This window comes from Triturus cristatus, chromosome 11 (genome assembly GCF_964204655.1).
Source record: "Triturus cristatus chromosome 11, aTriCri1.1, whole genome shotgun sequence".
Taxonomy (NCBI): Eukaryota; Metazoa; Chordata; class Amphibia; order Caudata; family Salamandridae; genus Triturus; species Triturus cristatus.
In genome coordinates this window covers 319,610,493-319,627,151 of record NC_140594.1, presented here as the reverse complement: position 1 = coordinate 319,627,151, position 16,659 = coordinate 319,610,493, and the positions used below count along the sequence as shown (strand labels likewise).

The window sequence follows — 16,659 nt, the reverse complement described above, 5'->3', positions numbered from 1 at the left end:
GAACTACTCGAGACTCTAAAAAATATGGATGATAAGGACTCCTCTGACACCTGTGTCATTTGGCTTGGTGATTTCAATCATATTTTATGTCCATTTAGTGACCAAAATATATGTGATCTAGGGGAGAGGGAGGGCGCCCCTTCTGCACATTTTTCCCAGACTATTTTGGGAAAATACTTAAACGACATACTCTTCTCTCTGGATTTGGGCTTCGCAAATGAACTCTGCTCCCCATTAGGCCCGTTTAACTCTACTTTCATAGGTAGAGGCTGCAAATCAGTCATTGACTTCCTGCTAATATCTAAACGATACTCTCACTACATTTGCACGTTTGAATTATGCGAGGTAGCAATGAGTGATCATTTACCCCTTAGTATGTCCCTTGCCATTCCGAAGGGCAAAAGCAACACTGTTTCTACGGTCCAGAACCTATATAACTATAGATTACGGCTTGCCAGAAAGAATGGCTATACTTTAAAATGGGACAAAGTAGAACCAGCGGCCTTCCTTGGCACTTTAATTCGCTCCAAGGAAGTGGAATTTAACACCTGCCTCACTGAGAGCGTCGACTCTCCAAAAGTGATCGATGCATTCCTTAGTATCACTGAGGAAATTGGAAATTTACTCACAAAACCCCTGCATCTCGGGGCTAACAAAAACACGAGATGGTTTGACAGAGAGTGTAGCAGGACCCATGCCCATTTAATGACCCAACTAAAGCGAGATCCCAGGGTAATGGCTGAAGTAAGATCGGCTAGATTCGCCTATCAACAGGCAGTCAAAAAAAGGAAGAAACAAATTAAACAGGATGCTTGGCATACCCTTCGGGAAGCCTGCCAATCCAAAAACAATACTGCTTTTTGGAAAGCGGTGAATGCTCCTTTCTTTACCAATAACGAATCAGATTCTATCGAAATAGCCATCACTGAAGAGACCTGGGTGACTTATTTTCGGGAGCTCTATCAAGAAGACCCTCAGGTAGTCATAGAAGGGGGGCTAAATTTAAGATTTCAGGATAGATCGTACTATCCAATTAATGTTGTCTTTTCCATAGAAGAAGTACTGATAGCCATTGACAAGAGCCCAGCGGGAAAGGCTCCGGGCCCAGACGGAATACCCGTGGATATATACAAGGCTAACAATAAGTTATGGGCTCCTCTTTTAACCAATGTTCTTAACAGCTTTACAAAAGTGGGTTTTCCGCGGACTTGGCAGGAAGCCATTGTGGTGCCCATTTTCAAGAAAGGAGATCGTAACACACCGAAGTGTTATAGACCGATCTCCTTACTTGACTCACTCATGAAGATCGCGGGGAGAGTTATACTCAACAAATTGCAAACATGGGCCGATGAAAGAGGTATTCTCTCCCAGTTCCAATATGGTTTTTGGGAAGGTCTGGGAACAACTGAGCAAGGATTGAACCTAGCTCTATTAGTAGCCAAATATGTCGAGGCAAAAAACGAGAACTTATTCCTCACATTTGTGGATTTAAGCTCGGCTTTTGACTGCATTAATCATAACAAACTTTGGCTAACTATGCAGGTAATGGGAGTGGACCCAAACCTTCTAATTTTTATCAGAGAACTATATCGAGATGCGGGTGCAAGGGTGCGTTTTGGAGATAGGGGGGAGTGCACTTCCAAATTCCCTATAGGAAAGGGTGTGAGACAAGGCTGTATTTTAGCTCCTTTTTTGTTTAACTTATATATTAATTCAGCTGCATCTCACCTCCTGGAAGATAAGCAGGATTATCCAAAAATTGGTAACTCCCATATCCCCATCCTCTTATATGCAGACGATGCTGTAATTATGGCCTGGACTCAAATTGGTCTTCAAAGATCGATTAGCAAATTTTCAGAATACATGGGCAATAGGGGCCTAAAGATCAATATCAGCAAAACTTTTAACATGTGCTGCACAAAAAAGAAGAACCTTCATTGCAATTCCTTTCTATCCAATATAAAACTTACGACCGTTAATACTTTTTCCTATCTGGGTATTAATTTCGATAAAAAGGGCACCTGGACAGCAGCAAGGGAATCAAGAAAATTAGCTTTTTCACGAGCTATAGGGGCTGTTAAACATTTCTCTAACAAGGTAGGGGGCCGTCCTGTACCAGTACTGTTAGATATTTATAGAGCCAAATGTGTATCTACAGCACTGTACGGTGCAGGAATATGGGGAATAGGGAACGCCTCGAGCATCCAGATTTGTCAGAATGCTTTCCTTCGTTTCCTATTGGCAGTGCCTGGGTCTACCTCCTCTTATGTTTGCCATCAAGAGTTGGGTGTACCTTACATCTCAGACCTTATCAACTTAGAGCCCATTCTGTTGTGGCACAAAGTATGGTCTGGAACTGAGACAGGTTTGAATAGGGACATTATCAGGGACTGTCTTGGTTTAGATGGGTCCTCAAAAATTTCCTGGTTCAAATATCTTAAACGCTTTTTTGCTGAGATGGGTCACCCGGAATTCTTTGATTTCCCAGACACCATGGCAGACTTGTCAAGAAAGAAACTCAAGAAATCTTGCTTGCATTTTCTAACAGAGAAACGCTGGTTGCTAGAGAAATGTAAGAGTTCTGTTATGGCCAACCACCTACTTATCCAAAATCAAGGTATACAGCCATACTTGAACCTTGTCCCTAGCTGTTACTCCCGAATGCTTTTAACCCGATTCAGGGTAGATGCCTTTTTTAGACTAGTCACCTTTCCCGAGATGAACTGTTGGCTAAAGGATCTTATTCCTTGTCCCTGTGATGAGGTCTCTGTTCAATCATCCCTCCATTGTATCCTTTTTTGTAAATATTACTTAGAACCAAGGAAAAGGTTGCTCCGACCCGTTTTAAATAAATTAGGGCTGAGGCAATGCAGAGTGGCGCTGGTCAAACTGCAAATGTTGGATGATGAATTTCTCATTTTTTCTGTTTCAACGTTTCTTAAAACCATTATAAGATTTAGGATCTCCATGAATTAGGTTATCTTTTAACGGCATAATTTGTATTGTTTCTTGTTAAAGATGAATTTTTATATATGTATGCTTTTATGGTTTTGCTTTTAAAATCGAATAAAGCTGTTTTTGAATTTGAATTTACTCTGAGTGTTCCTTTCAATGTTAAGTGAAAAACAAGCATTGGCAGAGCCAATAGGTCACAGTTTGAATTCAGCTGTGGCGAAGTCGCAGGGAGAGAGAGCAGGAGTGGGGTACAGGAAGGTGTGGGCAGGAGGATGGCACAATCAAACTGCACTGGAGCTGGGAGGTGGCTGCAAATGCAATAGAAATATATTGCGTTAGATCAGGAAGCGGTTACCATTTACTAGCAGCTCCACATCTTGTTGGAGCAAGAGGAGGGCGTCTGAGTCCTTGCAGAAACCCCTTCCGCTTTTCAGTAGCTAGCAAGGCGGACCTGCGATGGGAGCAAGAGTACTGTGATGTAAGTGATAAGGTGCATGACGATTCGGAGACTGTTGGCGATAGAATGCAAGGCATTTCTTTTTTTTAAAGACCCCTCATCCACCTACCTCTTTGGCGGCATGCTTCATCATCTGGTTCCCACCTAAGACGCGGAGTGCATCTTAGGTGTGCTACTATGCCTGACTAAAGCTGAGCTGGTTTCTTCTTTGTGATGTGGTGAATTTATGAGTCCGTTTTTAAACTACCTCCAGGATATCCTCCCTTGAGGAATACATTTTTATGGTGGATTCCTTGGGTAGGGTTAAAAACAGTTATAGATTTGTGCAGTGAGAAATTAGAGATCTCTCACATCCTGGTGTTTGGACGGCATGTTTCAGCCAATAATGCGTGCTGATTGACTCACGGTGGCTTTCTTCAGCACCAAGGTGCTAGGTACAAAACCCTATACAGAGAACGTACACTTACTAAGGCAAGCGTGGGTGGGCGGTTTTTCCATAACTTACGATTTTCACCTAACTTCTAGTATCTGAAAAGATTTAATACAGCGAGACAGACATTATACATAAAAACATGTTAGGTCAAAAGCACTGATAAGATAATGGAGAGCTAGCGCAGTTTGCGTGTGTCATTCAACACACTCATCATGCAACTGGGTAAGAGCTTATAGTTTTGAACGCAAACATGTTGTATTCAAGACACATACAGTTGTACAACCACTGTGTGTAATAATCACGACTCATGCAATTTCCAGTGTGCTGTCCTTTAGACTCAAAGGACAATTTTATTTCAAAGTGCTCTTTTTCTTTCATTTGCCGCTTTCTATTAGTTGAGACAACAAACACCTCCCGGCATCATGTGCCCATTCCATTCAACCGTAGTCATAACCTGTAGTGTAATTTATAAGAAAATGAGTGTTGCAAGAAACAAGGTGGAAAAGTCTAGGGGAGGTAAATGAGGTGCAGGGAGAGAGAAAGGGGGGTGGATACAGATATATGCAGAGAAAAAAGGAAGGACAATGCACTCCCACTGAGCGTAAAAAGTAAAATGTAACAAAAACATGCAAATAGAAAAATAGTTTCCTCAGGGCACCAGTGTAACTGTAGACTCGACCAATAAACAAGCATTAAAAATGCAATAGGTCTCGCCTTTCATTAAGTTACATCCATTTGCTTTGCTATACAATACCATTAGCAAAGCAAATGGCTTTAACGTAATCAAAGGTGAGACCTATTTCATTTTCAATGCTTGTTTATATTTCTTTCAAGATTTGTGGCTTCTCATATGTTTTCCTACCCTCTTTACAGACATAGTGCTAGCATCTACAAAAAATAATAAAAAAGAAAAGTTGATCACCAGTTGAAGTTACGATGGGAGATTAAAACTGTGAATGATTTCGAAAAAGCTCAGAGACCTCAATTTTAGAATAATAATGATTTTGTTTCTGCTATCTTTTTGGGGAACGTTGCTTTTTACACAGCGTGCATGGATGACACGTATTTGTGCATTCTGTTGAACCGGTTAAATTAAAATAGCAAACGTAGGGTATGTTTTATTCACCCTCTTGTGTTTGAAAATCAGGGCACTTTAATCATTTGTGTCTTTTATTGACAGCTTCAAAAAATACATGAGCTTTTGCGTTGGAAAAAAAAATGTGCATTTAGAGGGTTAAAGACTCTATGAGAATGCGGAAACACATAGTTAAAATTAACCCGTTCCGTGCTCATGACGGAACCACTCCGCCATGAGCCACGGGCACCGTGTGCTCATGACGGAGTGGTTACGTCATGCTGCGGCCGTTGGCGGCCGCTCCGCCCACGCGGCGCTAATTCCCCGCCTGTGCGGGCGATTAGCGCAGTGGGCGGAGTCGTGACGGAACCACTCCGTCATGAGCACAGCTCACCCGTGACTCATGACGGAGTGGTTCCGTCACGAGCACGGCGGCGCCACAGTGCCCCCAAACCCCCACAGCGCCGCGGCAGAATTCGTGCCTGGGCGAAGGGGTTAAATAAAATATAAACAAGCGGCCGCGAAAGTGATCGCGATCAAACATCAAAGCGGCCGTGTGGCCGCAAAATTGAAAGTAATCGCGGAAAAGCGCGGTGCGCGCGCCCGCCAGCGCTCATGCACTGTAGCTCTAGGCTGGCCTGGTAGCACTTTTTGGAGCCCTCTCAATAAGTCTCGCCAGACCAGCAAAGCGCTGGGTCAGGCGAGACCTAAAAATTAGGGCGAAACCTAAATGTTCCAAGGCAGTAACATACACAATAATAAGAGGATAGCATAGTTAGCGATCCGGAATTAGTTCACATGGGAGAGAATTCCACAAAGAGATGGAATTCCAGGGTACAGTGTTCTACCTGTTCCGCCTCTTAGCTGCAAATAAAACTACTTCAGGGCAGCTAGTAGTGACTTAGAGTCTTTTCTTTGGCCTGCTTTCAGCATCCCTTCACTAGTTTCCATGGATGAGGAGAGCGCAAAGTATTACTAGGTGAAACTTACCCATGCTATGAACATTACTTAGATGCACGAGAGTCCATGGCGGTGCCGCAGTTCATTTCAGCGCCATATTTGGTGCAAAACCTGGGCAGCGTTTTATTGATATAAGATCTGACGAATAAAAGAGAAGTGAAACGAATTTTAACAAGGATGTGCTGCTCTGTTACCCATTGCTTTATCATCAACAATATTTTTATTCTTATTTCTGTAGGAAATTGACCCTGGTCAACTGACTCTGGAAGAGTTGCTGGAAATGGCAGATGAGCAGGTCAGCGAGACGGTAATGAGGTTTGGCGCGACAAGCGAGGAGTGTGCACGGTTGAACGCCTCCCTTTCCTGCCTCAGGAGTGTCCATAAATCAGGTGAGTGTGGAATACACCTGCAGAACTTTTGTTTGTTTACAGGGTTTCGTTGACAAGTTTTTTACATTTCTTGATGGCATTTTAATAATTTTAATAATACCATAAACTGTTTCCATTGCTACACCGTGATTTCAGTATAGTCAAAGAATACATTAGTTGTATTTCTTGTACTCCAAACAAGGACAGTTGCCTCAAAGCATAAACTAATGAAAATCGCATACTAGTTTATCTTACTTATTGCAAAGTACTTCTTAGAACAATAGTACTTCCAATCATTTAAAAGTTGCTATTGAATACAAAATTATAACTTCGCAGCAAAAAAAATGCATTCAAATACTTTTAACTTGCCACTGCACTCGTAAAACTTCAGAATGGGTTTTCGGTGAACGTGGCACTGGTGAAAAAAATATAAACTCCATTTTTATATTATTTTCATGCTTTTTTCGCCAATAGAATAAAGAGAAACTGATTCAGAGCGTCAAAAAATGGAGGAAATAGGTTGACAAACTATATCCAACGCATCTGTTCTTTGCAAATAATTTTCAGCATAAAACAGTGTTAATTATGAAGCAGTGGGAAATGCAAGTTAGATATTGTGACAGTTATTATAAATGGGCTCCCTAGTTGGCAGAGGTATGCCCCTGTCCAACCAGGGACCCATAATCCTAATCAGGGTAATTTACCAACCAAAAATAATCTGCGCTCACCCCCTTGGTAGCTTGGCACAGAGCAGTCAGGCTTATCTCCAGAGGCAATGTTTAAAGTATTTGTACACACACACAGTAACACAGAGAAAACACCACAAAAGTACTCCACACAAGTTTAGAAAAATAGGCAATAATTATGTGAGTTGAACAAGACCAAAATGACAAAGATCCAATATACACAAGTCAATATATGAATTTTTCAGTTTCAGTATTAAATGCAGTTCTAGCACTTAGAAAACAATAGGTCTGGCTGGGGCAATTCTTGCCGTGCTTGCCGAGGGTGAATCCACGCATTCGGGCCGACTGCAATGTAGCGCGGTCTGGTTACAGAATCGTGCAAACCTCAGTCACAGTCTTTGGCACATCGGCACTTGGGGACGGTGCGTTACACAATGGAGGTGAGGTGCCACTTAAGCCAGTGAGGCGTTGGTTCCTGGAGGGGGTGCAGCGTCGTTGAGTCGTGGACGCCCAGGGATGTTGCAGGGCTCATGGTAGGTGATGCGATGTTTGTGGTGATGTGTCCTGATGGCGGTGCAGTGTCAATGGAACTCTGAGAGTCAAGACACAAGGCATCAAATTCATGGTGTCAATGTCGCACGATGGGGCTACAGGTGCTGCTGCAGAGTCGGGCGCCACAGATGTCGGTGACGTTGCACTCAAGACTCCTGCTGTGGTGGTGCTTCCAAGGTGCTGAAGCGGCTTTGAGGCCTGCGTCGTAAGTTGCGTTTGTTATGTTGAGTGGGGACCATGCCTCCAGGGCAGTCAATGGTGCGGTGTCGAAGAGTGGCGCCAGTTCTGAAGTGACACTCAAATTCAATGGGTTGGTTTCTTATTTTTGTCACAGCAAACTCACTTCCAAGGCCAAAGGTACTGGATTTGGCACCACTTGGCACAGTTGCCTCTCAGAAGAGGAGCCAAAGTCCTGCAGGTGAAGTCTTTGATGGCAATAAAACTTCCACCAGGAGGCAAGCTCAACTCAAGCCATTGAAGAAACTTTAGAAAGTAGGATGCAGAGAGCAAAGTCCAGTCCTCTCACTCTCAGAACAGAAGCAGCAGGCCAATATCGGCCAATATAGCAAAGCAAGCAGCAAAGTGGCAATTCCTCTTGGCAGCACAACAGCTCTTCTTCCTGGCAGAAAGTCCTCAGTCCAGACGTGTTCTGAGTATATGGTGTCAGAGGTCCAGCACTTATACCCATTTTAGCCTTTGAAGTAGGGAGAATTCAAAGAAAGGGGTATGCAACTCTTTTTGTGGGGACAGGCACAGCCCTGTTCAGGTTCAAGTGTCAACTCCTCAAACCACTGTAGCTCAGGAAGACCCATCAGCCTGGTGATGGGCCATCAAGATATACAGGGCACACCTCACCTCTCTTTGTGTGAGACATTCGATGACGAATTCGCAAAGCCCAACTGTCATCCAAACCAGATGTATATTCTAGGGGCAGAAAGATGTACAGAATGGTTTAAGTAAGAAAATACAAAAGGGATCCGAGGTCTAATATGCAACTCTTGATATCAATTCAAGAAAGTTGACTAATAGCAAATTTACGCCAATAGTGAAATAGTATAGGTAAGCATGTGAGAGAGCGATACAAAAAATAGAAGACAACAGAAGATGAAGCAAAAAAGCTTGATCAAAGGATAATCAGCATCCCATCATTACACTCTGAAAGTGCCCAGTGTCATCATCTGGGGTACCAAACAACTCTTCTCAGAGACCTCATATTGTATCGAGGCCATATGAATGAGTTGTATCCTCTTATCAAGAAACATCCAGAAAAAGAGGGAAAATAGAAAACTATTGAGAGTGCAATGAAATAAACAAATATTTTTTGTATTTTACCAGTGTTCATAAAACAGAATACACAATTGACTTGCACTAGATGTATGTCTTTCTAAACTGTGCCCCATCAATCGTATTTCTATCTAAAAACAGTGTGAGAACAAAAAAAGGAGAAGAAAAGGCAGGTAACCAACGTTTGCTGCCCACTATTTGGTCGACATGTTTCAGCCTTCAGGAAGACTCTCCCCGGCTTTCTTCAGGACCTCATGATCAAAGTCCCTGATATGGACTTTGGAAAAGAAAATGGGTTACTACTATACCCTCGTTCAAGTTGTCCAATTCCTCAATGTGATTGCTGATGTTAACTGACATCTAAAGAACGAGAAAATCAACAAAACAATAAATTACATTAGGAAGTGAAAACATACAAGTAATCACATGAGATATTTTGCTTCAAAGCGTCTGTATCTTCATTCTTCTCTAAACCGCCTTAAAAAGAATCATGCTTACCAAACAACATCTGAGGAAAAAGCCCCACCTCACTCGGCACCAGCTCAAGTCAAGGAAGAGGCCCCGCTCTGCAAGTAAACGTGAGCCAATAAATCAACCGGTCTCAAAACCTAAAGAACGGTACATTTCTCAAAATTAAAGAAGGATTATAAATGCTTGGCAACGTCCCACACTCTTATTAATGATCGTGACCGGGACGTGTCAGCCATGTTACCATTTGGCATCTATTAAAACAACTTAGCTAGGTTTGGCATAAAGATACTTGAGCAAAACCGCATCCAAAATGACAGAAGCGGACTAGTCCACAAAAAATATTCAAGGCAGGGGCTATTCGTGATTAGATAACTCCTAAACTGAACGGATCAAGGTAAAGTTCTTGAGAGCATAAGCATTTAAGCGAATATCTGCACTTTCAAATTATGACATGCAAATTGCGAGCTGATTTATAAATACAAAAAACTAACTCGTGAGCCGTACCTGTCCGTCGGTACCTCCGGCTGGGACTCGTACTGGGATGGAGGTAACTGACGTGACCGGATCGGCTGTTTTTATGTCGAGTGGAAAAACTCAGCTGTCTACCATCAGCGAAGCTCGCCGATCGAGTTTCCGGCGCGCTGAATATGACGTGTTGGAAAACTTCAATAGAACTACAAAAAGAGGTCTCGATAGCTGGTAATTGTAGTTTGAAACTGAAGCTGTGTCTTTTTCAATAGACAAACTCGAAACAACTTTATTGTGACATCCAACAAAATTCGGTATGCGTTAACTTCTGAGTTACGCTTATTGCTACACTGTAACAAACGGTGTGGAAACCTATTGGGAAATTGATTATTAATGTTAATCCACAGTGAGGATATATGATTTAGTGGAAATACATATGAAAAGGCACATGTGTTATATGGAGTTATGTGTGCCGAAATAGAGACGAACATCTAAACTCGAGAGCAGGAAGAACTTTCTCTAATCATGAACATTACAGAGTGTCTAGTAATGATGTAATAGGTACTTAAGTTTATCCTGGGCCAGACACTATAATTTATTCAGATCACATTTATGTCAACAAATTATTTTGTATTTTTTATTTTTTATTTGTTTTTATTTTTTTTTATTTTTTTTTTTTTTTTACTTAGCGACATCCATGGTATCGCGTCGTTAAGACCCTGGACATCGCTGGACAATTTGAAAATCCATCGTTGCTCGCGTAGGAACAAGAAATTGGATACATCGCTCACATGTGATGGAATATAAGGTTTTTCAAGTACAGTCCAATTAAAATCACCCGCATCATGACCTTTTTCTACAAAGTGTTTAGTCAGTTTCGTGAAAACCTGCCCTACGGGCAATTTCTCCGTATTAGGAGGAATTGTTCTACCCGTGAGAAATTTGAAACACATTCTGCAAATTTGAAACAGCAACTTCTTGAGAAGGAGTACCCTAAGAAACTGATTAAAAAAGCGTATAAAAGAGCATCCAACAACAACCGGGATGCTCTTTTAGAACCCCCGGTGGAAAAATCTCCACTTGAGCGGTTAACGTGTGTTACTACCTTCTGCACTTTAACCAACATGATCCAAAAAAGTGTTCGTAAACACTGGCGAATTCTTAACAGCGATTCTGACAAGATACCACTCCCTCTGTTTTCTTTGAAAAGAAGCACTAATCTGAAAGATGTACTGGTCCATACTTGCCCTCGTGATCAGAAACAAGTTTCAGATACCACCTTATGGGGTTTACCTCCAGTTCAGGGCCATTACCCATGCGGCACCTGTGCCGTTTGCCCACAAACCCAAGCATCTAAAACTGTAAACATTGGTACCACCAAACCTTGGGTACAAAAAAGTTTTACAAACTGCAACAGTGAAAACCTTGTGTACCTTATTACATGTCCATGTTCGTTACAATACGTCGGTATGACAACGAGAAAAGTAAAACTACGGATGCAGGAACACAAGAGCACATTCAGATGTAAAAAAACCATCACGAAACTGACTAAACACTTTGTAGAAAAAGGTCATGATGCGGGTGATTTTAATTGGACTGTACTTGAAAAACCTTATATTCCATCACATGTGAGCGATGTGTCCAATTTCTTGTTCCTACGCGAGCAACGATGGATTTTCAAATTGTCCAGCGATGTCCAGGGTCTTAACGACGCGATACCATGGATGTCGCTAAGTAAAAAATAAAAAAAAAAAATAATAAAAAAAATTAAAAAAAAAAAAAAATAAAAAAAAAAAAAAATACAAAATAATTTGTTGACATAAATGTGATCTGAATAAATTATAGTGTCTGGCCCAGGATAAACTTAAGTACCTATTACATCATTACTAGACACTCTGTAATGTTCATGATTAGAGAAAGTTCTTCCTGCTCTCGAGTTTAGATGTTCGTCTCTATTTCGGCACACATAACTCCATATAACACATGTGCCTTTTCATATGTATTTCCACTAAATCATATATCCTCACTGTGGATTAACATTAATAATCAATTTCCCAATAGGTTTCCACACCGTTTGTTACAGTGTAGCAATAAGCGTAACTCAGAAGTTAACGCATACCGAATTTTGTTGGATGTCACAATAAAGTTGTTTCGAGTTTGTCTATTGAAAAAGACACAGCTTCAGTTTCAAACTACAATTACCAGCTATCGAGACCTCTTTTTGTAGTTCTATTGAAGTTTTCCAACACGTCATATTCAGCGCGCCGGAAACTCGATCGGCGAGCTTCGCTGATGGTAGACAGCTGAGTTTTTCCACTCGACATAAAAACAGCCGATCCGGTCACGTCAGTTACCTCCATCCCAGTACGAGTCCCAGCCGGAGGTACCGACGGACAGGTACGGCTCACGAGTTAGTTTTTTGTATTTATAAATCAGCTCGCAATTTGCATGTCATAATTTGAAAGTGCAGATATTCGCTTAAATGCTTATGCTCTCAAGAACTTTACCTTGATCCGTTCAGTTTAGGTGTTATCTAATCACGAATAGCCCCTGCCTTGAATATTTTTTGTGGACTAGTCCGCTTCTGTCATTTTGGATGCGGTTTTGCTCAAGTATCTTTATGCCAAACCTAGCTAAGTTGTTTTAATAGATGCCAAATGGTAACATGGCTGACACGTCCCGGTCACGATCATTAATAAGAGTGTGGGACGTTGCCAAGCATTTATAATCCTTCTTTAATTTTGAGAAATGTACCGTTCTTTAGGTTTTGAGACCGGTTGATTTATTGGCTCACGTTTACTTGCAGAGCGGGGCCTCTTCCTTGACTTGAGCTGGTGCCGAGTGAGGTGGGGCTTTTTCCTCAGATGTTGTTTGGTAAGCATGATTCTTTTTAAGGCGGTTTAGAGAAGAATGAAGATACAGACGCTTTGAAGCAAAATATCTCATGTGATTACTTGTATGTTTTCACTTCCTAATGTAATTTATTGTTTTGTTGATTTTCTCGTTCTTTAGATGTCAGTTAACATCAGCAATCACATTGAGGAATTGGACAACTTATACGAGGGTATAGTAGTAACCCATTTTCTTTTCCAAAGTCCATATCAGGGACTTTGATCATGAGGTCCTGAAGAAAGCCGGGGAGAGTCTTCCTGAAGGCTGAAACATGTCGACCAAATAGTGGGCAGCAAACGTTGGTTACCTGCCTTTTCTTCTCCTTTTTTTGTTCTCACACTGTTTTTAGATAGAAATACGATTGATGGGGCACAGTTTAGAAAGACATACATCTAGTGCAAGTCAATTGTGTATTCTGTTTTATGAACACTGGTAAAATACAAAAAATATTTGTTTATTTCATTGCACTCTCAATAGTTTTCTATTTTCCCTCTTTTTCTGGATGTTTCTTGATAAGAGGATACAACTCATTCATATGGCCTCGATACAATATGAGGTCTCTGAGAAGAGTTGTTTGGTACCCCAGATGATGACACTGGGCACTTTCAGAGTGTAATGATGGGATGCTGATTATCCTTTGATCAAGCTTTTTTGCTTCATCTTCTGTTGTCTTCTATTTTTTGTATCGCTCTCTCACATGCTTACCTATACTATTTCACTATTGGCGTAAATTTGCTATTAGTCAACTTTCTTGAATTGATATCAAGAGTTGCATATTAGACCTCGGATCCCTTTTGTATTTTGAAATATTTAGGAAGGGGGCTTAGGAATCCTTGTAGGTCTTTAAACTGCCCTCAGACCCTACCTGTTTTTTTCTTTTTTTTTTTTTTTTAAGTAAGAAAATGCCAACTTTCTAAAAGTGGCATTTTCAGTCCTGCAATTTAAAAACCAACTTCACTAACAGATATGTTTTGAAATTGTGAGTTTGGCGACACCAAAATCCAACTTTCTATTGGCTCCCAATTGGAAGATACACTTGGTAAGTGTTACAAGGCAGCTCCAATGCTAACCTATGGGAGGGATAGGCCTTGCTGTATTGAAAAACGAATTTAGCAGTTATTTACTACCAGGACATGAAAACATCAAAAGCACATGTCCTTCCTTTTGAATACATTGCACCCTGCCCATGGGGCTACCTAGGGCCTAACTTAGGGGTGACATAGCACCAGTTACGTTACATGAGGACACACATTCATTTTTTGTTAGGCACGGGGGGATTAAGTGATTTGCCCAGAATCACAGGATGTTCAGCGCCATTACCGAGACTCGAACCCAGTTCCTCAGGTCCAAGGTCGAGCGCCCAAGCCGTTAGGCCAACTCCTCTCCCCTCTCTTAATAAATTGAATATGATCAGAGCCACTGGAATTATGCTAGTCTAAGGCCGCAGTTTTTTCCGCATAATTATGGATTTGCCTCATTTGCTACATAATCTATCATCTGCTGTATAATCTGAAGATTATAACAAAAAGCTATTGTTCTTAGCTAAAATGGATCAAAAGTTACTAAAAACATGCTAACACGTGTTCGTGCGCATTGGAAGGCCATGCGCAAAGGTTAATTAGTACAATTAAAGTGAGTATTTTCACAGACAATGTAACCAGGTGTGAAAAAGACAATACAATAAGGTAATACTATCCCGAAATGTGCCACATTACGCACACATAATTTGCTTTTTCTTGCATGATAATTTAGTCAACCCAGCACATTTATGTTGTTTCTCTCTTTGCTTTATAATTCCTGTGGCCCTGAATTTGATGAAATTGGGTAAAAGTAGTAATATGAGGCGCTATATAAAAAACAAGTTATTGCAATACTTGGGATGGTTGGTACTGATCATGAGTAAATGGATGTATAATGTGGCACTTGTGACTGGTAAAGTGAAGTCGGGCCGGTGGAAGGACTAGGTTGAATATACACTGCAAATACAAGGAATACATTACTTTACAGCCCCATCTCTTTGGGACATTAAATCAGAGCTTTTTCTGTGTCCAGTCACTTCCACATTTTTAGCTGAGCACAATACATTAAATAAATGAGTGAAAGTAAGTCTGTCCTAATGAGCAAGATCTTAATTCTCTGTTTACCTGGGGCTTGGGGTTCAGTGGTAGTGTTTATCAGTCGCATGATGGCTTGTCATTTTTTCTGACCTACGTTTGTCTAGGAAGAGAAGTTTCCAGACCATAAAGTAGACAGAATGATGATAGAGCTGAAGGCCTAGTTATTGATAATTTCCTGAACGGGGTAACTTCGTGCTTAATTTGTAGAAGAATATGTGCCGGTGCCCTAAGCTGTGCTCAGAAGCCAGGGACTGGAACTATTAAAAGTCCGTGAAGCCGAAGAGCATGGCTGCGAAGTCTTGAAACCAACTCAGGCCTCTTTCATCCAGTGCAAGACACTCCCTCCGCCTTTATCTCACTCCTGCAGGTCCCTGCTAGCTCCACGTGTGACGTTTTTTCCACCTTTCCTTTTTCTTTTAATCACCTAAGTATATTTTTATGTCTCTTGCTCTCTGGAAATGTCTGGTGAGAAAAATAAGCACCAGTCCCCAAAATGGAGCGCCAACGGCATCTCTCGGGCTACCACTGGCTTACATTAATCACTGGTTAACTTAGCTTTCTTCCTGTTAAAGGAGACCAGGAAGAGTGCTTGACCCACTGCAATTTGCTTGTCAACTCATTGCTCGATCTTGGGGATGCCTGTCTGCTTTTCCTGTCTACGGTTACTTGCTTCTCATATTTAATTATGCCTGAATCCAGCTTCCATCCTGTTTGTTGACTTTGCTCCCTGATTGGCCTGCTTATTGCAAGAGGATTTTCCTTCTGGTTTTCTAGTGTTTTCTACCTCTTGGATATCTGTCTGCTTCTTGCATTGTTTCCTGTTCTGTAACCATTTGGAGGAAGGATTCGTTTTCAGAGGCTGCTGCCTTATCTTCAAGATAAGAAGAAGGCTAGGACATCAGCATCACTTAGAAGACCAGCCCTTGACAGCAGCATATTGCCATTTATGAAAGTTTCAGGAAAGATTAACATACAAAAATGTGAGACATCTGTTGCCTGGCCTTATTATGTAGACGGATACCAAGTAATCTCGTATACATACTGGAATTGACTGTTCATTAATATGATTTTTGGTCATGCCACACACTAATCCCATGTGCGAGCATTGACCCAGGGCCAGTCTTTGGCAGTGACCGGTCCTGGTCTCTGTCCTGAAATGGGAGGGTTGCATCAAGTGCACCCTCATAGTGACAGAGGACTACCCTCCCTGTCGTGGGTTCAATTCATGGAGCGCAGTCTTTGCAGCATACAGTGTTTAGCACATTTTAGTGATATGCCTTTTTACCTATGAAACAAGAATTAGTTTCTGTTCACCTTATTGTCAAGAAAACAGTTGTCCACGTAAAAATATGTTGGAAATCCAATCAAGTTCAATATCATTGCTCGGCAAATTTTAAAAACAGCTATAAAAATACATAAAATACGTAAATTAACACAACATTAAAATCATTCCACCTAATCCACATTATACATACCTAATTTAGTACCATACAAACATATATCCAAAAGAGTCTAATACATAACACTTTTCCTTAAATTCACAGCTTTCAAAATAAAAAGCGCAACTTTAAAACAAACTTGGTGATCACTCAGTGCAAGCAGAAATTTAAAAGCATCCATGTGGGATCTAATTTTCTTTGCAACAAACATTTGTTTAAGGTAATAATAGCGCCTGTAGTGAGAATACATTTTACAGGACAGCATAAAGTGCATTGTGCTTGGTTTGCTTATGCCATCACGTGGGCTTAAAGCCAAGGTTGAAGGTCAAGACCTCATAATATGGCAGACAACCAGGTGATTCACAATTCCAAGTCTGAACCTGGTCAAAACAAAACGATGTTAGGTACTGGTAACACGATAGGTAATTCCGATAGCCCTCCTCAAACACAAGTGACAGGTAAAATGCAATTGTCAGCTTCATCTTCTCAATGCCCTCCCGCA

The 16,659-nt window shown here is 41.2% G+C and overlaps 1 protein-coding gene across 2 annotated transcripts in view; it reads left to right on the top strand.

Annotated features, from left to right (window-relative positions):
- The window catches only part of KSR2 (kinase suppressor of ras 2), a 1,474,574-nt gene that overhangs the window by 324,841 nt on the left and 1,133,074 nt on the right, over positions 1-16,659 (top strand). For both annotated transcript variants that reach the window (XM_085636251.1, XM_085636250.1), the window contains exon 3: positions 6,119-6,269. In XM_085636251.1, coding sequence (XP_085492377.1) covers positions 6,119-6,269 — 151 coding nt within the window. The remainder of the gene's footprint in view (positions 1-6,118; positions 6,270-16,659) is intronic.